This window comes from Toxorhynchites rutilus, chromosome 2 (assembly GCF_029784135.1).
Source record: "Toxorhynchites rutilus septentrionalis strain SRP chromosome 2, ASM2978413v1, whole genome shotgun sequence".
NCBI classification, from domain to species: domain Eukaryota; kingdom Metazoa; phylum Arthropoda; class Insecta; order Diptera; family Culicidae; genus Toxorhynchites; species Toxorhynchites rutilus.
The window spans coordinates 81,683,494-81,710,171 of NC_073745.1; the positions used below are offsets into that span (position 1 = coordinate 81,683,494).

General features: G+C 40.1%; 2 protein-coding genes across 3 annotated transcripts in view; both read left to right on the plus strand.

Moving 5' to 3' along the window:
* LOC129771815 (apolipoprotein D-like) overlaps positions 1 to 24,202 on the plus strand; it is a 47,004-nt gene extending 22,802 nt beyond the window's left edge. Inside the window, exons 3-6 of one of the 2 annotated variants that reach the window (XM_055775870.1) lie at positions 16,994 to 17,216; positions 17,354 to 17,505; positions 23,559 to 23,814; positions 23,952 to 24,202. In XM_055775870.1, the coding sequence (XP_055631845.1) occupies positions 16,994 to 17,216; positions 17,354 to 17,505; positions 23,559 to 23,786 (603 nt within the window). In that variant the 3' untranslated portion in view covers positions 23,787 to 23,814; positions 23,952 to 24,202. The remainder of the gene's footprint in view (positions 1 to 16,993; positions 17,217 to 17,353; positions 17,506 to 23,558; positions 23,815 to 23,951) is intronic. The other variant, XM_055775869.1, reaches the window with a different exon arrangement.
* Positions 24,203 to 24,332: 130 nt separating this feature from the next.
* LOC129771813 (chromosome-associated kinesin KIF4-like) lies at positions 24,333 to 25,814 on the plus strand. The gene has a single exon (XM_055775867.1). It carries the CDS (start codon positions 24,386 to 24,388, stop codon positions 25,760 to 25,762), a length of 1,377 nt encoding a protein of 458 aa, XP_055631842.1. The 5' UTR covers positions 24,333 to 24,385; the 3' UTR covers positions 25,763 to 25,814.
* The last annotated feature ends 864 nt before the right edge of the window (positions 25,815 to 26,678 follow it).

Genomic DNA, 26,678 nt, shown 5'->3' on the forward strand with positions numbered 1-26,678 from the left:
CGGAAGAAGAAAGAAACGGAAAAGTAGAGGGAGACAGAAAGAGACGACGAGGGAACAAAGATTCAGTTGGCTCGGCCTTTCGTTCTGGAGCCAGTAAGCGATTCGAACCAACTAAGGAAAAATTGAAAGAAAACTGACGTATAAGTTCAGAAAGAGTTGATAGAAATCTGAAGTCAAAGATGAACGAGAGCTGAAGTTTAAGTTCAGAAGAGAAGAGAAGAGAGTGATAGAAAAGCTAACAGAAGTAAAGCGAAGTGGAAATACGTGGAGAGCAATCGGGCTGTACGACTAAAGCCGTATTTAACAAGTCCTCATTGAAAGGACTGCAGAAAAACGTTTCGTTTATGCAGATTTGTTTGCCTATATGAATAATCATTCTGCTCGTGGTCGTGACACTAATAATGATGACATCGGCGTATTCTATCAAACGTCACGGACTGCAATGATCAAGCAGACATTTGAAATCGTTCGTGCTTTGATGCAATTTGACGATTATGGTATTGATTCAGGAGCTGGACAACAGTATGGAAAAAATCCCCTGGATCCCCTGGAATTTGCAGAACAGTTGAGCATGAAGGAAAAACTTGAACCACGATTGCACCAACCAAAGATATCAACATCCAGTCCAAGTGTGGAGGCGATCTGACGTAGTGGTAACATCCAGGTCATGAGTTCAATTCTCACTCCCGACATTCTTCCAAAAATGAAAAAAAAGTGACGAACCAGCCAAAACGTGTTGAAAGTCACTATAATAGAGGGAAAAACAATCCAGTCCAAGCTCAACGTCTATAAAAGAATTGATGAAAACCTTCAGACAAGAGTTTTTGTACAGAGGGCGTTAGAGGTAAATACGTGAAAATGCCATGACATCTTCCCGCTACTTTAGTGCCTGATTCCGATGTCTGAAATTGTTTAGAACAAAAAAAAGTTGAGTTCAAGTATAATATTAACTATTTCGCTTTTGAAAAATAACCTGGTTTCGCGTGTCAAACAATTTTTTTACGAATTGACTGACATAATCATTTATCAATTGGGCCATCACCGTTTGAAATATTTCATCAAAAAGTGCCATTTTTCCAAACTTCCGAACGTCAAAAATCATGAAATCATATTTCCAGTGCAGGTGAGGTGGAATTCCTAGCCAGAAGTTTCCCAATAAGGAATGGCCTGTTGCAGCTGTTTGTTACGGTGGTTTACTTGCTGGCAGCTGGTAGCACTATTTGCGGACCATTGCTACGAGTAACTACGGTTTGGTGGCGCCGTGTAAGGGTGCAAATTCTTTCCACAGACACAGGGATGATTGATGTGGACTATCATAAAATGGAAAACTCTCTCTCTCTCTCGATGGGTCACATGTTTGGAAATGATGAAAAATTGTTCCTCAAGCGATATGCAGAAAGTGTAACCGTACGAACGGAGTAAGAGATGATTATTATGTCCTAGTATCAGCAGCAAATGGGTGAAACCAATTCACCGAATTGGTTCCTCAAAAAGACGACAGAACTGTTCCCCATCCTAGCCTGCAGAGTAAAGGACAAACATTTGCAAACAATTTCATCACGTCGTTCATCGTAACCCTAGCTACGTGAAGCTGAGCATCCTGACACGAAACTATTGTACGACGAGCAACATTGGAACCAGCTAATGGGTTTGTCTTTGATTGATGACACTTTGGAACAAACTCTTTGATAAACACAAACAACACCGGACGGGGTTCATCTGGTGGCTAGACCAAGCGAAAAGTTCTGTCCAGTGGGCGTTCTGGGGTTGCCTCTTCATACCTGAACTTGCTCTCGTGATTGTTTTCGAAGGGACTTTATTATGTGGTGTCAAAGCAAATCATTTAAGGACAATGTTAAGGTATTTAATCCGCTAAGGGTTGTGCCACGCTGAAAGCAAATGTCATTTTACGGTCAATTTCTGATTCCACGAGCTTTTTATGTAACTCGTAAAGCGGCCCTTTCCGCCAGGGGAGTGAAACTTCAGTTCGTGCCCGCTAGAATTGAAATTGAAACATGCTTTTGCATAAATTTCACTTTGCTTCTGCCTAACTTTCCACGACCGCTAGTAGTCCCCGTTGCCGTGTGCAAATTCATTGCGGTGCTGGGTTGGATGAAAAGTTATGGTTTTTCGCCTGCGAATAAACTTACCATTCGAATTGAAGCCGGTAAACCTCCGGATATTTAGAGAACCTGGAATGAATTCTTTCGCGGTGTTGACACCCACGCTGACAACATTTTCTGTACAACAAAATGTAATCTAAAGAGAAATATTCTAAAATATGTGAACACTTTCTTCCATTGATTTTCATGAATTTGACAGCTGCTCCAAAAATGCGCTTCCTCCAATTTCACGTCGGGCAAGGCTATGGAACACCATTTTCATGAAAATGTATGAAATTCTATATTTCTTCACCTAGAAAACATACCTGTGTTGCGTTTGTTTTTGAGAGGAGGGTATGATTCTAAAAGTAAAAAAAAATTAAAGAGCTCGAAGATATATTTACCAGAATAATGGTTCTGCACAACCGCTCAATGGATGGATAATTCTATTTGTTGTGCAAACCATTAAGTCACTTGGTTGAATTATTCTGAGCTGAAAGATAAAAAGATTTACACATGAATGTTATTATACGCATGAGCATCTAGAGACAAATAAATAAACCGGCTTAGAACCGCACAAAAAAGAAAATCTGCTTTTCTGAGCACTGTGAACCACATCGTTTGCTTGTAAATAAATGCATTTTTTTGTTTGTTTTGAAACTTCTTTCCACCGTTGGCAATAAAAACGCGCCACATAAAAAACTGTTGCAGCGCTGGCACAGGTTTATATTTATTCTCCATATCCCGTGCGATAGGTGGCAATTTAGTTCATTTGCAGGGGAAGCCATTCCCATTTCCGACGAGACGTGGAAAAACTGTCAGTAACAGATGATTTTTCGCTAGCCACACCGCCTTCCCTCTCCCTCTCCGGCAGCGAAGGCCAGTTGGAAAGATGTTGATTTGATGTTGAAAAAGTGGAAAATTTATAGCTGGGAAAAAAAACTCCCCCCGCGGGGAATGAGTTGGGAAGATTGAAAAATATGTAACAACAAGCTGGAATGTGCTTTCTGCTGCGCAGTAAATCAATTTGCTGAGATCGGAGAAACATGACGTTTGTGTGAATGTACGTTGACGTTCATTTCAAACATTATTTTCCCTTAATGTTGGACAAGCTTTGTCAATCTCAGTCGCCACTATCCGCGAGATGTAATCAATTCTGCATCCCAATTGTAGCCACTGGCGAGTGGAAGGCGTTCGTTCTATTCGTTGTACTAAATTGCACTGTACCAATTTAATTACTTCCAGCCACGGTGCATCCATTTTGACGAATCCAGCATCCGTCTGTTGATGCACTGCAGAAAGAACCTGCGAAATAATCTACCGGCTCCATTCGAAGCTGTTACTTCCGGTTCTAAACGGGGCAAATACAATTCACTTTTCATTCACTCGCCAAAATACGCAACATTGAAACAGTAAACATCATTAGAAAATGCAGCTTCCGTGCTGATTATGTCTATTCACGATTGAAAGATGCACAGTTTCTTAGCGAGCAAATGTCGAGCCGCCGTTTTCACAGGAAGCGTTTAGAGGAACTATGCAAATTTCGACGCAATGGGGATGTTTTTGGGACTGAGTGGCAGTGGATTCTAGCTCCATTTTGCAACTACGCTGACTGTATTTTTCGGATATGACAAACTTTATCCTCAACTAATTTCTATAAGCGCCGTTTCAGATGAACTCAATGCAAACTGATGAAAACGGAAATAGGCTGGCGTCTCTTCAAGCATCGTGGCGAATTGTGAACAAATTTGTGTGTTTTTAATAATAGCACCTAAAGAAAAGGTCGGACTCATTTTTACAGAGCAATTGTGAACACAGGAATAATCGAACCCTCCGGATAATCGAGTCATAAAAAACGAATTTTCTCTCGGTAAACGTAATATAATTATGATTTGCACTTATTTATTAAACGGTTTTATTTAGGTTGACCCGTTTGTATGTTTTTGACTTTGTATCTGTTCACGATAATACGGAAAATTGTTCTTGACGCCGACAAATTTATTTAGAATGCGAACGAATGACCGGTGTTACTTGTCGGCACTTTATTGGGAAATAAGAGACCTGCTGCTATCTGCTCAAGCTTTATATAGGCTGCTGTGATCGAGATTTAAGTGGCAATGAACCGGAAGAGCAGTAACAGATCGGCTGATGCGCGTATTGTGGTAAACGAATAGAGCTAGATGCTAAAGCTAGATGCTAGAGCTAGATGAGCAAGAATTTATAGCAGCAGTCTGTCCATAAAATATGGAACGCGTAAACATGCCGGCCACCGTTAAAAAGGTGTCTTTTTAACAAAACTATCTCCTACTAATCTTGATCACTAGTAACTATTGGAATGGATCTTCAACAAAGGCTTATGAATTCAGCTTATTTCAATGGGATCAGCTATAAACGGTCTCTTAAAAACTATTGGATATCTGCATTTGCGTCTGTCTCTCCGCTCGTTTGGTTCGGTACGTTGTTTACTTCTGCTTCGACTTTGATCGTCTACACCACGTGCTTCTTCGGGCGATGCGTAAGTTCGTCTTCTCCGACCATGTGATCTCTCGGCTGCCATGGTCAAACGGATTAGTACTTCTTCTAGCTAGCTGCTCAATCCTGAATGGGTGGTGCTGTGGATTCATCCTTCCCTCGTATCGATCTCTTCTCATTCTACGTCCTCGTCAAATGGGTTTCCTGGAGCGGAAGCAACCGGCCTCCACGGGAGTCCTTTTCTCTGGAATACAAATTAAACGGCTTTTTCAAACAATAAATGAGAAAAAATGAATTGACTTAACCGGAGCGGAGGCAACCGGCCTCCACGGGCCCTTAGCGGGCGATGATCGTTGGCATCAAGTACTGAGCGTACTTGTGCATGAGCTGATAATGCGCTAAACGTAGGGTGAGAGGATGATCAATGGAATTCGACTTCCTTCAAATTGTGGCTGGATTGATTCGTCGCATGATGCCATCTCCCTTGTTGATGGATTGCTCGTGGTTGTGGGTTGGAGCAGACGTCATTGCCGCGTAGCGTTGGAGGATGAAACATAAATGAGATTTTTTGAAATTCAATGAAAAAATATGGCTTACATGGATGGGAGGTCTCATGACCTCCCATTGATGCGCAGTGTGATACTGCGATTGGTGGAAGGGTTTCAGTTCCCTCCTTGTGGACCAGCAGCTTCAGTGCTGTCAGGATGATCAGACTGTTGAACCGGTAGTACACAGATCTTGCTGATTGAACGGCGGTACTCTCCTTGGGATGTCCTCACGGTCACGACGCGGATGTGGTTGTCGTTGCCCTTGAAGATCTCCGTAATTCGTCCTACTTTCCACTTCAGCGGGGGTTGGTTGTCTTCCTTTAAAAGGACCATTGTGCCGATCTTGATGTTGTCACGCTCAACAGTCCAACGTGTGCGAGGTTGTAGCCCTGATAGATATTCGGATTGCCATTGTTTCCAAATTTTTCGAACGTATTCTTGGGTCTGCTGCCAGCGGTTTAGCCGGTTGAATGAAACCCCTTCCATACTGGGTTCCGGGATGGCCTTTAATGAACGATGGACCAGAAAGTGCCCGGGAGTGAGCACTTCCAGGTCATTTGGATCTGAGCTTAGCTGTGTCAGGGGGCGAGAATTGAGACATGATTCAATTTGAGTAAGTAAAGTCACAAATTCGTCGTGATACAGGATGACATTTCCCAATGTGCAGCGCAGATGCTTCTTGAGCGATTTGACTGCTGCCTCCCAGAGTCCGCCAAAATTCGGGGACCGTGGCGGTATAAACTTGAAGGTTATGTTGTCGTCTTCAAAGTGGCGAGCTACCAATTTCTGATGATGCTGCGAGCGAAATAAACGAGCAAGCTCTTGAAGTTGTCTTTGTGCGCCTTGAAAATTTAGCCCATTATCGCATTCGATGAGCTCAGGTATGCCTCTGCGCGACACAAATCGCTTAAGAGCGGCGATGAAGGCATCAGAAGTGAGATCTGTGACAAATTCAAGATGCAGTGCCTTTGTCACGAGACATACAAACACAGCAACATAACATTTGACTGCTGCAGCTCGTTTGGCAGGACGAAAGTAAAAGGGACCACAATAATCCACACCAGTTCGCAGGAACGGAAATGTAGGTGTGACACGTTCTTGAGGTAATTCGCCCATTAGTTGCTCCAAGACCTTTGGTTTACAGCGGAAACAGCTGACGCAAGAATGGACTACCCTGCGAGCAATATTTCTGATTCGAAGAGGCCAAAACCTTTCTCGCACCACAGCAATCATTAGCTGTGGACCAGCATGCAGCAATTTGTGATGATAATGAATCATAATTAGGTTCGTCAGCGGATGTTTATCCGGCAGAATAATCGGATGGCGTTGATTGTAGCTTACTGGAGCATGTCGTAGCCGGCCACCGACGCGCAGTATGCCATCTACCAATATCGGGAATAACGCTTTCAGGCGCGAATTGGATTTTACTTGTTTGCACCGATGAAGTTCTGCGATATCGTTAGCGAAACGTTCCATTTGGGCTAGCTTCACTACTACTTGGGTCGCGATGTTTATTTCCATAGTTGACAAGCACCCAATTCTCCGTTTTTTATTTTCTTTAGTACTGCTGGCATTGTGGCAGTATCGAAGTAACCAAGCAACAACACGTACCAGTTTCATAAACGACGAATATTTTGAGAACAGCTCATTCGAGGGAGTTATATGAGCAGTAAGGACAACAGTTCGTTCTTCCAACTCGTCGGAACCGAATTTCTTCTCGGTTTGACGTCCAAGTGATGGCCAAAACCGAGACGTTTGCGAAAGCCAGGTGGGACCATTCCACCACGTGGAAAACTGCTTTAGTTGAGCAGAGGTCATCCCTCTAGAAATTACATCTGCTGGGTTTTCCAATCCAGGCACATGAGACCTAAATTCCACCTGCCGTTATCTGTTGGATTTCTGAACATCTGTTGGCAACGAACGTTTTCCATCGAGATGGGTTCGATGCGAACCAGTGTAGACAAATTTCTGAATCTGTCCAGAAAAAATTTTTGGTTTGAAGTTTTATACTTGTTTCAACCTTTTCGAAGAGATGGCTTAATAACAAGGTGGCACAAAGTTCTAGTCGAGGGAGACAGACTGTTCCGTTTTTCTTGTTTTTTCCTTTTGGCGCGATCTTTGATTTCGCAATCAGAAGGTTGGTTTTTATTTCACCATCAGATGACATAGCGCGAACGTAAATGCATGCTCCGTACGCTCTCTCCGATGCATCACAGAAACCGTGAATTTCTAGATTGATAGGTCTGGATATAGCTTTCGCCCATCTAGGAACAGACAGGTTGGTCAAATTTTGAAGACTCTCTCTAAACTCCATCCATTGGTGCTGCAGAGCTTCCGGTAACCCTATATCCCAGTCATAATTCTCATACCACAACCTTTGCAGTAACAACTTGGCCTGCACTACCACTGGACCTACTAGCCCAAGTGGGTCAAATAAGCGTGCGATGTCCGAATAGACAATTCGTTTTGTAATTGGTAGCTGATCACTATGCGTTGGAGCTTCGAATCTGAACTCGTCAGCGACAATATCCCACTGAAGACCAAGGGTTTTTATAGGGGAAGTAGAAGCATCGATTTTCAACAAAGTGCGCTCATCCTTCAGTTGATCCGGTACGTCAGTGAGATTTTCTGGATTGTTTGATGTCCACTTGCGAAGCGAAAACCCGGCAGAATTAGTGAGATCGAGCAATTCCCTGCAGAGTTGTCGTCCTTCTTCGACAGTATCGGCTCCTGTAAGCAAGTCGTCCATATAAAAATCGCGACCAACGGCGACCGATGCGAGAGCATAGGTTGTGGTGTTATCTTCGGAAAGCTTCTGGAGGCATTTTGTTGCGAGATATGGAGCTGCAGATGTGCCGTATGTTACGGTTGTAAGCTGATAGCTTTTAATGGGTTCCGAAGGTGTGTCTCTCCATCTAATTCTTTGTAGGGGTTGATCAGACTTTTGAACTAATATTTGCCTGTACATCTTTTCGATGTCGGCAGTAATGGCAAACTGCGGTATCCTGAATCTCAATAGGATTGAGAGAAGGTCGTCTTGAACAACCGGTCCCACTAGTAGCGCATCATTAAGGGATATTCCAGAATCCGTGGTGCATGATGCGTCGAAGACAACACGAAGTTTGGTGGTGATACTGTCGGGCCTCACAACACAATGATGTGGAAGGTAATAGGTTGGAACAAGCGAGTTATTAGACGCATCATCATCGACCAGTTTCATATGGCCCAGGTTAACGTACTCGTGAATGAAAGCAGAATATGCTTCCTTCAGCTGAGGGTTCGAATTTAAACGACGTTCTAATGAGCAGAATCGACGATCAGCAATATCTCTGGAATTCCCAAGCTGCAAAACCAATGCATCTTTCTTGGGAAGTGCGACAACGAAACGACCGGATGAGTCCCGTTTAACCGTTTTAGCGAAATGATCCTCACACTCCTTTTCTTCCAATGATTGAGTGCTCTTGATATGACACGACTCAGTTTCCCAGAATCGCGTAAGTAGATTTTCGATTGAGGCTTCTAGTACTACATTAGCTACATTGGCGACAGCAGTTCGTTGTTTCTCATCCTTCACTTTTCCAGATACCACCCATCCCAAAGCGGTGTTTTGCAAAATGGGTCCATCGGCACCGATTTTAATCTGACCATCACGCAAAAGCTCATAGAAAACTTGCACGCCAAGTATTAGGTCGATACGTCCCGGTTTGTTGAACGAAGGATCGGCTAACGTAGCATCGGAAGGCAATGTAAAGTCGTTGATATCAACTAGTTTATTAGGCAACTGCATTGTAATCTTGGACAGCACGTGAAATTTCCAGTTGTCCTCAAAATCAGCACGTTGGGATTGAACGCGAATAATGGTAGAGTATTTTGAAGTAGTAGATGACAGCCCTACTCCGCTAATAGGTATGAATTCTCTGGTACGTTTTAGTTGCAGCGTTTGCACCAGACGTTCCGAAACAAAATTCAGCTCAGAACCGGAATCCAAGAGCGCTCGAGCCCAAACGAAATTTGTTGTTGAATCATAAACTTTAACAAGTGCAGTAGAAAGCAAAACAGTGGCAGGAACTAAGCGACATATTTGATTGGTAGGCGACGAAAAGTGGCTAGTCGAAGGGGCAGTGACCGTTGGCTTTGGATTAGCAATCGGCTGACCCTGTTGGGTAGATTGTACGCTTTGCAATTGGTTATTCGGAACAGATGACGACTCATGCTGCGAACCCGCGGATGATGACGAGGACGACGACGATGGTTCAGATTGGATGGATTTATTAGTATTCATCGGGGCGGACGGACGATGCAGCATCGTATGGTGTTTTTGGTGGCATACACGACATGTTCCACCGGAGCAATTATTAGCGATATGCGACGACGATCCAAGACAATTTATGCAAAGCTTTTTAGATTTCGCTTCATCGAATCGTTGTATTGGAGTTAGCTTTCGAAAGTGTTCACACTGATATGGTGAATGTGCAGGTTTTTTACAAAATGGACACGAACTTTTAGGAACAATGGCTGAATGATTTGTGGTTAGCTTCGGTGCCTGGTAGTTTGTACGCTGTGAAGGGGAGGAGCGAGACAAATCTTGCGATCGGGATCTAGATCCAGCTAAAGACTGCAAGACGAGTCCGTGTGAGCGAAGGAATTCAACAAGTTCAGTGTAGGTTGGAACATTTGTCGATTTACGGTGGGTCTCCCAAAGACGCAAGGTTGTTTGATCGAGGTGCGAACTCATCATGAACACTAGCATCGTGCTCCAGTTTTCAGGATTTTCCCCCGCCTTTTGCAGCATTTTCAAATTACGCTCAAAATCGTCGATTAACCGATTAAGGGATTCCGCACATTCCCTTTTCATACCATCAATAGCAAAGAGTGCTTCGACGTATGACTTAACGAGAAGGTATTTATTCTCATATCGCCTATCGAGCAGATCCCATGCAACCGAATAATTGTCTGCTGTTATCTCTATCACATCAATCACACGCTTCGCATCTTTACAAAGAGATGCTACCAAATAGGAGAATTTATCTACCTGACTAAGCATGGGGTTTGAGTCGATCAGGGACAGAAATGTATCACGAAACGATCGCCACTCCTTGATCGATCCGTCGAATAGAGGCAATTTGCTTTCAGGCAGTTTTACTCTAGCTGTGGAAGTATGAGCAGGAATCGATTGCACTACAGGTGAGGGGTTAGTACCATGCGATCGCAATTTGTTAGTGATAAAACCCTTTATTCTCAAGTAAATCAGCTCAAATTCTGCACGTGAATCCTGGTTCACATGTTCAATGCACATCGGATCAATTTCTCCTTCTACTTGCTGCGTTTGATCTAAAGCGGAAGAGTCAAAACTTTCTTTCAACCTGGCTTGAAACTCATCAGAGCATTCCAATTGCAATCTGGCATCCATAAATTCTGAAAAAATGCCTTCTAAACGTTCTCTCCAACCTTCAAGCATATAAATATCTCTATCTTCTTGATAAGTTTGCACTAGATGTTCCAAATTATTTAGCGAGTCTCGCAGAAAACGTTCACGTTTTTCCAGCTTCTTAAGCTCCGTAGCCATTGTGCTCGACGGTAGCCGCAGAATAGTTAATCGAACCTCGCGATCCACACGTGCTTATCAAAATTCCGATATTTTTTTTTTCAATCGATCAAGCAAAAATACGAAAATATCTGCGACTCAGGAATAACGCTCGATTTGGCCTTTCTAGAAGCTCAGCTCACATGCAGCATGCAAATTGTACTTACAATCTTCGATGACTAATCCAAGCCACGCCACTCGGTATGCCCAAGCCACGCTACTCAAACCAGATAACGCCACCAGGTACAATGGATCTCTCGAACAATACAGCATCCATCGGACAATAGCAATCAGCAATACCACTTGAGAAATGCGACTTGGCGCCACTTAACAGATTTTTTTTATCACACGGATTTTGGATCACTTTTGTCTTCTTTATTCTGTTCAGAATATTGGCTATTGGACGTTGTCCAGTTAATGTCACAAAATTTCTTTGCACAACGTTTCACAGAGTTCAATCACTTTTTCTCGTTTTTGGGCACGAGAATTATTTCCCGTCAGAATAGCACTAATTTTCCTATCACTTTGACACCGAATCGCGAATGCGCAAGAACAATTTCCCGCCAGAGTTCGAAGTATCCGGTTCGAAGGACCACTTTTAATGTTCACGATAATACGGAAAATTGTTCTTGACGCCGACAAATTTATTTAGAATGCGAACGAATGACCGGTGTTACTTGTCGACACTTTATTGGGAAATAAGAGACCTGCTGCTATCTGCTCAAGCTTTATATAGGCTGCTGTGATCGAGATTTAAGTGGCAATGAACCGGAAGAGCAGTAACAGATCGGCTGATGCGCGTATTGTGGTAAACGAATAGAGCTAGATGCTAAAGCTAGATGCTAGAGCTAGATGAGCAAGAATTTATAGCAGCAGTCTGTCCATAAAATATGGAACGCGTAAACAGTATCTTTGTACCTTTGTCTGTAGCGCTGTACCACATTTATAGAAATTTAACCCCCTTCCTGTTGACCGATTGATCTGAAATTTGGAACACATCTTTATCTCTGGTGTCATTATAGAACTGCGTATTCCATGATCTTGAAAATCCAAGATTACAGCCGCGACAAAATGGCGGATTATGTACATATTTTCTCAAAATCCCATCATCATGGGTTTTCCCAAAACCCCATCAATATGATAATTCGATAATGAGAGGAATTGACTATTAGATTACAGTTATTTATAAAAAATGCAAATCCAAAATGGCCGCTACCACAAAATGGCGCCATACAAATTTTTTCCAAAACCTCATCAATATGGGTATCAAAAGAAAGTTCTCGACTAGAAGAATATAGCAGATCATGAAAAATCCAATTCCGAGATGGCCGCAGTCCCAAAACAACTAATTACCTTTTAAATGGTTCCATTCAGCTTGACCTGTTTGTATATATGTTTGGATATTTGTAGGGTTGTTCCACATTAATAAAAAATTGACCCCGTTCCTGTTGACTGATTGATCTGAGATTCGGTAGACACCTTTAATTCTACTGTCATTATAAAACTGCGTATTTCATGATTTTGAAAATTCAATTTGACCGTCGCAAAAAAATGGCTGAATAACTTGACTTGGAGAACACGAAACATAAGAAACAACATAAATTTAAAAAGGTCATGGTCAGGTCAATGTGTCAATGTGGGACAACCCTACAAACACTCAAACTCTACCCTACAAACCCAACCCTACAAACACTCAAACATACATACAAACAGGGCAAGCTAAATGGAACCATTAAAAAGTAATAGTTTATTTGGGAACTACGGTCATCTTGGATTTGGATTTTTCATGATCTACAGTGCTCTACCAGTCGAGCACTTTCATTTGATACCCATATTGATAGGGTTGTGAAAAAAGAATTTGCATTTTTCATAAACAACTGTATTCTACTAATCAAGCCCTTTTATTTGATACCCATATTGATGGGGTTCTATTAAAATATGTAATCCGCCATTTTGTAGTGGCCGCCATCTTGGATTTGCATTTTTCATAAATAACTGCATTCTACTAGTCAAGTCCTTTCATTTCACACCCATATTAGCTATTCAATATAGAATTATTATACAAATTATTCAAAAAAAAATTATTTAATTATTAATTATTTAAAATACTCCGGATAATCGAATCCCAGATAATCGAGTCTCCGGATAATCGAGTCCGACCTGTATACTTACTGTGAATTTAATATCATTCAAATCCACGAACAAAACATGTTTGCTCTTGTTTCTTGTTTTGGTTTATCTATTTTCTCTTTTTTTCTTGTTTATCGTATGCTACTTATTTTTGAAAAATATTTTCCGACATAATTTCATATTTAAGTTTAATTTTCCTCCTGCTTTACTTTGGCTCGATAATACTATATAACGTTTATGTTGTTTGAATGCGTTTGCTGCTTTTGTTTTCTTACACATCTTTACAAGTACAATCTTCTTCTCCTCCTCCTTCTTCTTCTTCTTCTTCTTCTTCTTCTTTTTTTCTTCTTCTTCTTCTTTTTCTTCTTCTTATTCTTTTCTTTCTTCTTCTTTTTTTCACTTTGTGGGTTCATTGCCTCTGTTTCCGCTCCTCCGCAGTTCTGATTTTCTGGTTTTTAGACTTTCTGGATTCCTGATTTTCTAATTTTTAGATTTTTCAATCGATCTTTTATTTTCAGATTTTCAGATTTTCTCATTTTCTGATTTTCTGTTTTTCTAATTTTCTGATTTTGTGATTTTCTGATTTTCTGATTTGCTGAATATCTGATTTTCAAATTTTTAGATTCTTTTCTTATTTTCTTATTTTCTGATTTTCTGATTTTCGGATTTTTTTATTGATCCCTGATTTTCCTGGTTTTCGTTCCAATTAATTTTCTAATTTCTTAAATTATTGTTTTTCAGATGTTCTACCTTTCTACGTTTTAACTTTTCTATTTCTCTTCTCCACTTTTCTAATTTTTTATTACCTTTAGATTTTCCTCCCTTCTGCTCTTATGCTTCTTTGACCTTCTGCTTTTTTGTCTTTCCTGTCCTAATTTATTGTTTTTCATTTATTCTGTTGCTCTGATTTTCTGGTGTCCCGTTTCTTCTACTCTTCTGTTTCATTGCTTTATTGTTTTTTCTACTTATTTGATCTCTACTTTTTTACTTTTCAGCTTTTCTACTTTTCTGGTTTTCTACTTTCCAGTCCTTCTGGTTTTTATTTATTTTTTATTTTTTTATCTTTTTTTGCCCTTCTGCTCTTCTGAATTTCAGCTCTATTGCTCCTTTGTGTCTTTTGCTTTATTGCTTGTTTATTTATTTTTTTTTTGCTTTTTTGCTCTTTATTCGTTCGTCAGGTTTTTTTGATTTTCTGATTTTCCGATTTTCTGATTTTCCGATTTTCGAATTGTTTTTATTGATTCTTGATGTTTCTGGTTTCTGTATTTACTGATTTACTGATTTTATGATTTGCTGACTTCCTATATTTTTAATTTTCTGATTTTCTACTTTTCTACCTTTCAGCTTTTCATCTTTTCTTCTTCTCTACTTTTCTTATTTTTTATATGTTTTGGATTTTTTCGTTTTTCTGCTTATCTGCTTCTTTGACTTTTTGTTTTTCTGCTTCTCAATTTTTCTCCTTTTTTGTCTTTCCTATCCTGATTTATTATTTTTCATGTATTCTGTTGTTATGATTTTCTATTCTCCTGCTTTTTTGCTCTTCTGTGTCTTTGCTTTTTCTACTTGTTTTGCTTTCTAGCTTTTCTACTTTTCAGGTTTTATACTTTTCAGTCCATCTGGTTTTTATTTCTTTATTCCTCGTTGTTTCTACTTTTCTGTTTTCAGCTTTTTTCGCTCTTCTGCTCTTCTGATTTTCAGCTTTATTGGTCTTTTGCTATTTTTTTTGTTGCTTGTTTACTTTTGTTTCGCTTTGCTATTTTACTTTTATACTGATTTTCTGATTATCAAATTCTTAGATTCTATTATTTTCTGATTTTCCGATTTTCGAATTTTTTATTGATTCCTGATTTTTTTGGGTTTTCGCATGTATTGATTTTCTGATTCGTTGATTTCTTAAATTATTGATTTTCAGATATTCTACTTTTCTACCTTTCAAATTTTCTACTTCTATACTTTTCAATTTGTCTAATTTTCTAGAACTTTTGGATTTTTCTGCTTTTCTGCTCTTCTGCTTCTTTGACTTTCTGCTGAAAAGCTTTTGCTTTTTGTTTTTCTGACTTGTTTTTTTTGGTATTCTATTTTTTTGCTTTTCTGCTTTCTGCTTTTATGTTTTTGAGTTATTCTGTTGTTCTCATTTTCTATGCTCCTGCTTTCCTGCTATTGTTTTTTTTTTTTTGCTTTTCTTCTTTTCTGTTTTCTACTTTTTTTAAACTTTGCCGGTTTTTTGCTTTTCCGTTTACAACTAAAACGTTGCAGAATCAAGAAAAAAATAAAACAAGAAGAAACCAAATTATGCATAGAAAAAGTGACGAGAAAAAAACCAGTATATAAAAATAAGTTGAAGAAGGAAGCAAAATAGGACACAAAAAAGGAAAAGGTTAACGAGTTAGCCAAAAAGTAGTAGTCATTTATCAAAAAATCAGGCCGACGTTGCTGTTGGCTGAAAAAGAGTGTATGCACGAGAACTGAAAAACAAATTACTTTGTAAGCATTCATAAATAAGAAGTAGCGAAATTTGTTTGAATAAAAAAAAACTAGTTTAACCTTATCATTAAAAGCTTGTCTCAAAATTCGTTTCTGTATCTGTAACGCCTCTGGGTCTGCATTTATTTCTGTGTTTTCCGTGCTCTTCTGTGCTTATCTGTAATCTCACAAGCTCTTCTATACTCTTGTGTGTTCTTACACGCTCTTTAGTGCTCTTCTGGACTCTTCTATGCTCTTCTGTGATCTTCTGTACTCTTCTATACTCTTCTATGATCTGTTGTGATCTTGTTTCACTTTCTAAGCTCTTCTATTCTTTTTTTTTTACTTTTTTGTGCACTTCTGCACTCTTTCGCTCCTGCTCCTTTTTTTCTACTTTTCTTCTTATTCTGATTATTTTTCGGATTTTTTTTTTACTTTAGTAAATCGATTTTTTAATCCACTGCAAGCTTCTCTTGAGGCGAGTTATTCGAAACTATGTTCACTATACACCGTGTCCAATATATTCTCATACAATTTTTTACCTCGCTATAGTGGTGAAGCAGTGACGCATACGCTATCTTGGTGTTGATGAGATCCTGCACTATATTTACACAATCCATTGACGGATCTGTTCGATTATCTTTAATCAGAGTCTATTGTTTATCAACGATGAAAGAGATTCATGCTGTGGTGATAAAGAAAAAGTTTTTATCGAGCCATTAGGAGACGCCGTGAGACTTCCTCGTTGGATGACCGGAAATGATCCGACAGTAGCAAGTGAATAAGATCGTCTGGGAGCGAATACGTAATCGTAATCGTAATCGAAAATGCACAATTCGCATTACATTCGTACATTTTTCGAAACATTTCTCGTTTGTACAAATATTCGCTGCCCAGCCAGTAAGGAATGAATTGATTTATTTTTACCATACTCATATACTACATAATTCCGACAAAGAAAACTTAACCGCTATCATTCTACCGGTGGGAAACTGTGACATAATACAGTAAAATGTCCCCCACACAAATCACGTTCGGAAATGTCGAATGCTTGTTCGAATGAATGTGCTACATTGACATGCTCAAATGAATGCAAAGGAAACCATCACCAACAGCTTCAATCGTCTTGTTGCATACCACGCTGGAAAAATTTTATACGCGCTAATATCAAGCACATCAAGGCCAACATCATCCATTCACTTACCATACCCATCATAACAAACAACCGTTGAGTTCAGCTCCGAAAAAGGAAGCATAAAAAATATTCTCGTTACTTCACAATAACGGAAAATATTTACTCTCCCTTAATATCCCGCTAAACACATTCTCGCGGGAGTACATTATTTTCCTTCCATTCTATTTTCCGTTTTCAACATTCCCAAAACCACTAGGGGGAGAAGAAAATTGAACTCATCGTCCCTTTCTTTTCGCCGACTGTCATTTTCCTTCTGCCACGTGAAGCTTAAAAATTGATACAAACGACCCTGTGGTGACCCTAAAGCACAAATCGCAACAAACATTCGTTCTTCATTATCGATTTTCTAAATTGAATATTATAATGTCGTGGCTCCCGCTCCACCGCTGCTGCGATTTTTGCCCCCAAAAGCTAGGAAAGCACCGAAAAAATCCATTATCTCTACCCGGAAAAACAACATAATAACTAATTTATGATTTCCACTCTATCTTTTTTGCAGTTCCTCGGCATCTGGTACGTGATACAGAAAACGGGAACCGCCTCCACGTGCGTCCTGTACAACATCACCAAAGGGGACGAGCCGGGCGAGTACGACATCGAGCAGCTGTCCCAAAAGGCGCCCCTTTCGGTGGCACCCATCAAGCACGAGTACAGCTACACCGGCAAGCTGACCGTAACCGATAAGGATGTCCCAGCTCGTATGACCGTCCGATTTCCGTTGAGTAAGTTCCGTCATTAGTACCTAGTAACGTCGCCCATTCCTCCCCGCGTAGAATGGCGCCACGCTACGCTCGAACGCTGCCACATTCTCTCTCTCTAACATGCCACATTGTCTTTCCGTCGTGTTGTGTTGCCACAGGTGTTGCCGGATCCGCTAAATTTGTTGTTTTCATGACCGATTACGATACATTTGCGGGGGTGTTCTCGTGCCAGAAGATTCCGTTCGGACATCGTCAGAGTGCCACCATCCTGTCCCGCACACGGGATCTGGACAAGATTTATGTGGACAAGGTAAGGAGCGAGACAGAGAGAGAGGAGCCTTTGCTATAAAATTTGAAGTTGTTTTTCTACGTGATTCATACGGATGTGACATTGGAGGAAACACATACCCATGTCACGCGTATCTTACAATCCGCTTACAATTATTTCACACAAATTCGTTAGGCCGCATCATAATCCCCAATTAATGTACAAGCATACAACCTCTGCCATAGCTTTTTGAGAGCCTCAACAACCAGCGTTGAACCATTATTGAAAGGGAAAATGGTTTATTGCCATTTGGGAACAAGCATGACAGCGGAAATGTTTCGTTCTATCTAAGAGACGAACGAACTCTCAGAGTTTAAAGTCTCTCTAATTCAATACCTTCCTTCCTTCGTTCTATCAGAGGTTCATTAGTGTACTAAATTTGTCATTTTCTGAATTTTCTATACGTTTTGTAACTCATTAGGATCTTATCATAGCTTCTGCCCGAAAATGCTAGACGGACCACAAAAACATCCGGCTGTTAAAATATGTGAACACCGCGAATGCCATATTCGCTGAGCGCCCGGATGACTGCTAGGAACGGCATATGATGTACGATGTCCCACCAGAGCGCAAATACAGTTGAGGGCCTTAGAATGCAAGGGATGTAAGTGACTTGATCGATTTCTCTTCATCAACTTTTTCTTTAGTTAATTACTCAACTGCAAAAATGATCCAATTTAGGTTCGCTATAGAATCCGATAGATGAGGTTCTGACCTATCTTCCACATTGTCAAATACAACTGGGAATGTATTTGCAGCTAAGTTATGACCAGAAGAGAGAGTCGATGTAGAGAAATCGATCAAATCACTTACACCCCTTTCATTCTAAGCCCCTCAATTGCCCTCAACAATACCCATGCTGCAGAAAGTGTCGACGACATGACCGAATATGAAGAATGTAAGAATTACTAATTTTAACTATTTTTGCCGAGAACGGATTTTGGCGATTTACATACCAAACGAATCGGAAATTCCCTATGATTTGTTTGTAATGCTATACATTACAATCCCAAGGTCTGTATATGGTTTAAGTTGATGGAAATTGGAAGCATTCTCATTTCCTCATACATTTGTTCTGTCCATTTGTGTGCTTTCCCGAACAGATCTGTCAATAACGAGCAACGAAGGGGAAATCGTAAGATGTAAAGTCTCCGTGAACAAACGAAAAGAAGAAGAACGAAGGGGAATATTTGCCTAGAGTATAAACAGTGGATCTCACTGAGGCAAACTTTCATTCTTCGTGGGGAAATCGACTGAACAACATCGTTGTTGGGCGAGCTGGACGGCAAGGGATCGAATGCCTTTATCAAGGCAATGGGGGTGAAGGAATACTATGATGGATAAAGTAAAGTTTTCCAAAAGCCTTTTTGAAGATTAGAGACGAATGAACTGAAGAAGTTTTAAGTCTCAAGCAAGGAAGGAAGGCAAACTTTAAGTATCGTTCTGTATTCAAAGCAACGAATATCGCTTGTTATTACTTGTTTTGTGTCATCAAATGTCTTCGTTTCGGATTGTGCTGTGGACGCGACCAAATTACTCACTCGCTGATGTCTCTAGCATTGCAATCATTGCATCAAACTGACACCATTCCATTAAGGTTCTGAGCTACATAACTGTGTGGGGAATCATCAAGCTAGGCTATCGTCAGCTCACCTAGAAAAAAATGTTCCGGAATTTTGTCAGTGATTTGGTTTCGCATGACGATAGGAAAACTCTCTCCACAAAGATAGCTAAGCTAATCTAAACTGGCAATATTAATAGAAAGGGCTTCTGTTGAGAAGAGCGCAAAACAGAGATAAGTGTGTGTATATTTAGATGCTTCAAGCCATCGATATATGCATATTTGTGTGCTACGTACGTGCTTCATAAAAAATAGTGCATCTTCGCTACGCTGAAACCCTATTTGTAATTTATATAAATAAAAATGATTTGGTGTCCATTCCTCACGATTTAACTCAAAAACGGAGCAACGGATGTGAACAGTCAGTATCAGGATTGATATGTCTTAGTCTGTGACAGGTTCATATGCCAAATTTTTTTTTAAATCATTCGGAAAGTTGAAGAATTGGAAAATAGTTTCTTAGCAAGTTTTGTATATCTATATAAATAAAAATGATTTGGTGTCCGTTCCTCACGAATTAACTCAAGTACGGAGCAACGAACTTGAACCGTCAGTATCAGGATTGATGTGTCTCAGTCTGCATCAGGTTTTTATGCTAAAAAAATTATGAAAATCATTCGGAATGTTGGAAAATTTGAACATCATTTTTTAGCAAGTTTTGTATATCTATATAAATAAAAAAGAGTTGGTGTCCGTTCCTCACGATTTAACTAAAAAAAACGGAGCAACGGATGTGAAAAGTCAGTATCAGGATTGATGTGTCTCAGTCTACCTCAGGTGTATATGACAAGAAAGAAATTATATATTGCGAATATAGATCGCGCACAGAAAAAGACGGGTGGGTAATGTCGAGAACATAACCGGAGAGACGTAGGACTACCAAGGGGTGTCCATTATTCGAATATCATGGAGCACAGATCCCAGAATGAGCAGCTTTTTATGTACAAAATTACAGAAAAAAAATCAAAGGATAAAATAAAACCTCAGCACTCAGCAAACACTCAAACGTTTAGATTCAAATACGAAATAATCTAAATTTGTCGTGCAAATGTTGTAGGATTTATTGTTCAGCCGGCAACAAACACACAGTTGATGGTAAGCATATCGTAATAGGAATTTACCGTCTGGTATCGTGGTATAATTGGGCTTTGCACTCCTCATGAATATCTGTGTTCTACTAGTCAAGTCCTGTGTTCTACTAGTCAAGTCCATATTGATGGGGCTTAGAGAAAATATGTAATCCGCCATTATGTGGTGGCGGTCATTTTGAATTTGCATTTTTCATAAATAACTGTGTTCTACTAGTCAATCCCTTTCATTTGATACCCATATTGATGGGGCTTTGAGAAAATAAATAATCCGCCATTTTGTAACGGTCGCCATCTTGGATTTTCAAGATCATGAAATACGCAGTTTTATAATGACTGCAGAGATAAAGGTGTGTTCCAAATTTCAGATCAACCGGTCAACAGGAAAGGGGTCAAATTTCAATTAATGTGGTACCGCGCCATAGACAAAGATGTTACATACAAACATACAAATATGTCACAGCTAAATAAAACCGTTTAAAAACTCCAGCATTCTATCAAATCGAGCGCTCTTAGCCACTCATTCACCCGGCGCGACGCTTCCACCGCTTTTAACACACTTCGATAGGCTCTCCTGCTCCACATCCCATTGAAACTCCTGTCTCCCACTCTTGCGGCATCGCATCGCATACATCCCCGGCAAATGCAGCGATATCTCGTTTGCTGACAATCAGTTTCAAGATATCGTTCATCCTGCTTGGTGTCCGATGATAGTACCAGGGCCAAGCCCTACCATCGCTCACTTTATATAGCCATATAGTTAACGTTGTAGCGACCGCCTATATTTATTTATAATCTCTTTTTTTCTCCCTCCTTCACCTTGTCCATACGTTTCGCCCGTACCCGTGGTTGCTTGTAATGAATAGCTGTTTGCTGCGGGAGCGCATACAAAATGTATGGGGAAGTAGGGAATTCTTTCTTCCAATTTTTCATCAATTTGAACTTTATATGACATGAAAAACCGTAATGTGTAGCATATAAACAATTGCTGGGGATATTTCCTATCAATGTGTGTTTTTGGAACCAAATTCCATTCATTAATAGAGGAGGTATTAGCGTTCAAGAACTGAACACTTTTTCACACCGAAATATTGAAATGGGCTCCAATATTCAAAGGTTAGACGTAGTCCTACGTCAAAATAATTTCCGGGGAACGTGAGTGTTCGAAATTATTTAAATCAGAAAAGCAATTGTGGGCGGGACGAAGTTTGCCGGATCAGCTAGTGATAACTATAAACAAGGAGGGGAGATAGTGGGAGGGAATTATTTACACTTGGGTACTAGTAATGAATCTCTGCTGAGGCAAATATTCAGCCTTTTTCCAAGCAGTTAACATTGTTCTGTCATCAATGCATTGAACTGACGCTATGGTGAAGCAGGTGTTAAGGTTGTGCACCAAACATTTTTTGGGGAATACCAAGTTATTCAATAAGTTATTAATTTATTTGGGCTTTGGCCTTCAACTAGTATTGTATTTGTGCTAATCTTGATCATGATGAAGCAGTGCTACTCCTTCCGAGGTTATGAAGATTAACAGATAGAGTTTATTTCGTTTATTTAGTCACCAAGAAAGTAAATGTCGTTCTGGAATTTTGTATGTGATTTGGTTTCGCTTGCCAGTTGCAAAAATTTCTCCACTAAGGATGACAGTTGCGCTTATCTCGAGCATGTATTGTTTGTGAGCACAAAAATGAATCATCAAACAATTATCGTCCAATGATTCTACAATAAAAAAACATTTCAGGGCGACCAAACTGGTGAAATGGTTATTTCAAAATTTTCGTAGCATTATAAAATAATATCTGCGACTTGAATTAAACCACAGCGTAGTTCTACGTCAACAATGCGGTCGTGTCTTGAACACAACCTCCTATATATTTTTTTTCTTTTTCCTGCAATTACCAGTCTTTCTTGCGCGGATACGATTTCAACAAAATAGATAGCTCCGTAGTGACAGTAAATTGTATCACTTTTGCCGCTGCTGCTGATGTAGCTCATATAGTTGCTATTTTGGTTCTTTAGTGGCTCAATAATCTCAAATTAGGTGGGATGGAACAGCACCCAAGCCAAATTTTTCAAAATTGAAGACGCTTTACTACATGGTTTGTTTTTTGTTAAAAATTCAAGAATCATCCATCCATATGTGCCTTCGGACTGCTTAGAAGGTTTTTCCTTTTGGTTTGTTGTGTGAACTGCTTTACGGTTCCAAATATACTGAATGTTCCTGGACCGCGACTTTTATATATTTCTGACTGACCAATGATTCGCTAAGGAGTGGGACTTACGATGCAGTTTTCGCTCCTCTTCAGGCACTGAACACTTAGCGATCCGCACCACTATTTACTTTATCTCTATTCTATGGCTACAGGCCGTTACCGACCCAGAATTGTGTTTTAAAATAATCTGATATTATAATGTCGAGTTTTGGTAGAAGTACTGAAATTTTATAGTAAAAAATAATTTTAAAGGGTAGATTAGAAGATCAATCAGTGAACAGTTCTGCGATTGGGCCCATGGACGTGCGCTTAGCAAGAAAACGTGGATGTGATAACGAAAAATAAATTTTGGACGGGACGAAGTCTCCCGGGTCAGCTAGTAAACAATAAAAATCATATCAGCATTTTATTCTTCAAACGGCTGCCATTTTGTAGAAAAACGCGTTTTTGACCTGTCCGAGGTTCATGCGATAGCGGCATCTTAACTGATTCAGAATCTGTTAAATTTTTTGTGTCAGATAACCAGAAGGGCTGGAATCGTGTACGCACAAATATTTTTCTAACCACCTCTCATCATCAGCTTGGATAGGAAAAATATTCTTTGTTTTATTTTATCGGAGCATGGAAAAAACGTCAGAAATTGGTGCCTCTACACTAGAATACCGCTTTAATCTGTAGTGATGAATAAAATCAGTGTATTCGCATTTTATACGATTATAGATGTAAATAATGTATCCTTAGTTCAACATGATATATGATTTTAATTCGATCTTACTTTATATGTGACTTAGAATATGCCAGTTTATGCGATTTAATGTTTGCTGGGGCCGATGATTTTGAATACACCCTTCAAGAAAATCAGTCGTAATATATAATTGTCATATGTTAATGAAAATTGTGATTTTAGGTACTTTCCGTCATGATTTGGCGTAGATTTTCTCTATGATCACATTCGTATCTTAATCATTTTAATACAAAATCCAAAATACCAACGCAATGTCAATAAAATTTTATATACGATGAATCAACTTTAAGTTGAATGTTAATGTTTTGTCGTCACATACAATTGTCCTTTTTACGAACATCCCTTATTTGTTTATGACTTTCCAGCTCCGCAACCGACTGGCGAGCTCATCGGTGGACCCCTTTGACCTCAGCATCATCGATCAGACTGGCTGCCCGAAGGAAGGCGAGGCCGGCTGGAACATCCACATCGATTCACATACTTTCTCCGCCAAGAACATTGCCAACGTGTTCCGCAAGGCAGGCGAGAAGATCGGCGATGGATTCGAGTACGCGGTGAACGCAGGCAAAAAGGTTCATCATCATTTGTTTTAACCGATGTGATCTTCCGGCGTTACGATACGTTAGTTATATTGGTAGAATTTCTAGTCGATATTTTGCATTTGCTTGAAATCACAAACGTGTCTCAATTTTTTCTGCACAAAGTCACAACCATGATGAGTTGTTTGTTTGATAAAGCGGTTTTTCGTCCCATTTTAGCTTTACAATAAATACTCGGATTCGGACTCCAGCACCGAGCATGGCAGCACTACCAATCGTTCGGAACGTCTCATGGGAAATCCTGCTCCCGACTCCGAATGGCTCCCATGAGCGTCGTTTGACGTAGCTAATGATAAATATGTCAACATTCAATCCAATACCGATTCAATTTTATTACTCAATTAGAAGAACTGTGTAAAAGCATTTTTTTAAACAAAGTTTGTAAATATAGAACAAAATTGATTTGATAACCGGGTTTCAATCACATTCACTTCGGCCTACTTCATGATCGCTCATATCATTCTCAACTGTCAAATTATTTTGTTTTCAATAGCTCCTGTGCAAAGGTCGCGTATTTTCGGAAGCTCAAATCTCGCCGAATCCATTGCCGATTCGTTTAAATTCCAAAACAAACACACACATGCAACTGACGCATGATGATACCCATTCCGGAAACAGTTCAGGTTGCCGTTCGAATACGACCTCTGTCGAGCACCGAAAGTCGTCTCGGGTGCCAATCGGTGACAGAGCGGATCGCACCCGGTGAACCCCGAATCTGCGTACGGAACAGTACGGAACTGTTCACCTTCAACCACGTGTTTGACCCGGCCAGCAGCCAGCGGGAAGTGTACGAAACGAGTATCAAATCCATCGTGGACAAACTGTTGGAGGGCTTCAACGTGACCATTCTTGCGTACGGCCAAACAGGATCCGGCAAAACGTACACCATGGGAACCTCCTTCGAAGGAACGTTTGACGAAGAAGTTGGGATAATTCCCCGAACGATGGTGGATCTGTTCGATCAGATAGCACTCTGCGGAGAGTTCCAGTGTGACGTTTCGTGTTCCTTCGTTGAGTTGTATCAGGAAAATGTGTACGACCTGCTTTCGTACCGACACAGGTTTAATAAAATCATTGCCATGAGGGAAGACGCTCGTGGGGTTATAATCCCCGGGTTGACGGAAGCGCCAGTAAACAGCGCCGAGGAAACACTGCGATGGTTGAAGCGAGGGGCCAGCGAAAGAGTTGTGGCTTCAACCTCAATGAACGAAGAATCCAACCGAAGCCACACAATATTCACCATGACAGTGAGGAAGATTCGAGACAACCAAATTGTTACAGTATCCAGATTGCATCTCGTAGACCTGGCCGGATCGGAAAGATCCCGAAAAACGGGAGCCGTTGGCGATCGGCTCAAAGAGAGCATCCTAATCAACAAAGGTCTGCTAGCTCTGGGAAACGTCATAGCAGCCCTGGGATCAGCGAAAACCCCTAAGGGATACATCTCGTACAGGGATTCCAAACTGACCCGATTACTCCAGAGTTCTCTAGGAGGAAACTCCATAACAATCATGTTCGCGTGCGTCTCGCCATCGGATTATAATCTGGAAGAAACCTTGAGCACGCTTCGCTACGCGCACCGTGCGCTAAGAATTCACAACAAACCCACTATCAATGGGTGCGAGACGAGTTCTCGGGAAGAAATAGAACGTCTGCGAATCGAAAATCAAGAGCTCCGTTCTTCGCTTGAACTCCTGCACCGAAAACCTGTCATCGTGTACAAAACCAATCAGTCCGTCCAAAAATTACAGCAAAAAATACGCAGCGCCGAGACCGAACTTCAGAAGGCTAGTAAGAAATCGACTCAGTTGGAGTTTCGGGCAGCTCACGCTGAGGATGCACTAGAGATGATTCAAGAGTTGATGTTCATTGATGATAACGACGATTTCAAGCAGATGATAAACGAAATTTTGAGTCGGTATCGAAAGGAAAATGAGGTATTGAATGGAACGGACAAGAAAATTAAATAAAGTGGGGTTATTTCCAAACAGTGTAGCTATTTTGTATTTTTTTCCAAAAAGGTATAGGGTAAACGATCTTATTTTGTTCGATTTGGGGTGCTTTTACGCAACTAGTAAATGCAAATCGATTTTTCTTCATGAAAATCACACAATCGATACGAGTTTATGTTTGTTGAAAAACCCCAAATCTCTTGTTCCTAATACTACCATAAGGTGTTGAAACTATTCAAATTTTTATGTTTTTTAACGATTTTCCTTAAAGAGGAATTACGATCATGGTTTGACCACCTCTGATCATGTTAGCCCAAAAAATGATCATGGTTTGTCCGGTTCTAGAAATCACTATTTTTAAATGAAAACATTCGAATTCACAAATAGATGTTGCATTTATCATTGCTTGAGTTTACTGTCATCATATTGATCCATTAATAATTTAGGCTTTCTTCAGAATATTGCCTTTTCTTAGGCATTTTAAAAGTGTTACCCTCAACACACTCAACACAGAAAAATTTCATTTCTGCTATGCGCGAAGGACACAATAAACAAACTGCAGCGCGCCAAGCGGTTGCCATAGAAATCATGTGGACAAAATAACATTATTAGATTGGACAACTCATGATCAGAATTGAGTTCATCAAAACGCCTTAATTTAATGGTTTAGCTATGTAAATCTGATACAAATGGTGTGCAAGGCTGATGTTTACAATATTTGTAAATGTTATAATCCAGAAAAGGTCTGAATACGTGCCAAATAATCATCCGGTGATCGATTAAAAGTTAGCTCGAATGAGGGGCGCATTGACACAAATAGAAGGTGTATTTTATAATCCTTTAAAACATGTGATTCCCTAAAAATATACTATGAAACTACTGTAAATCATGAAAAAGACCATTTTATTTATATGTTTTGAAACATTCGAATACC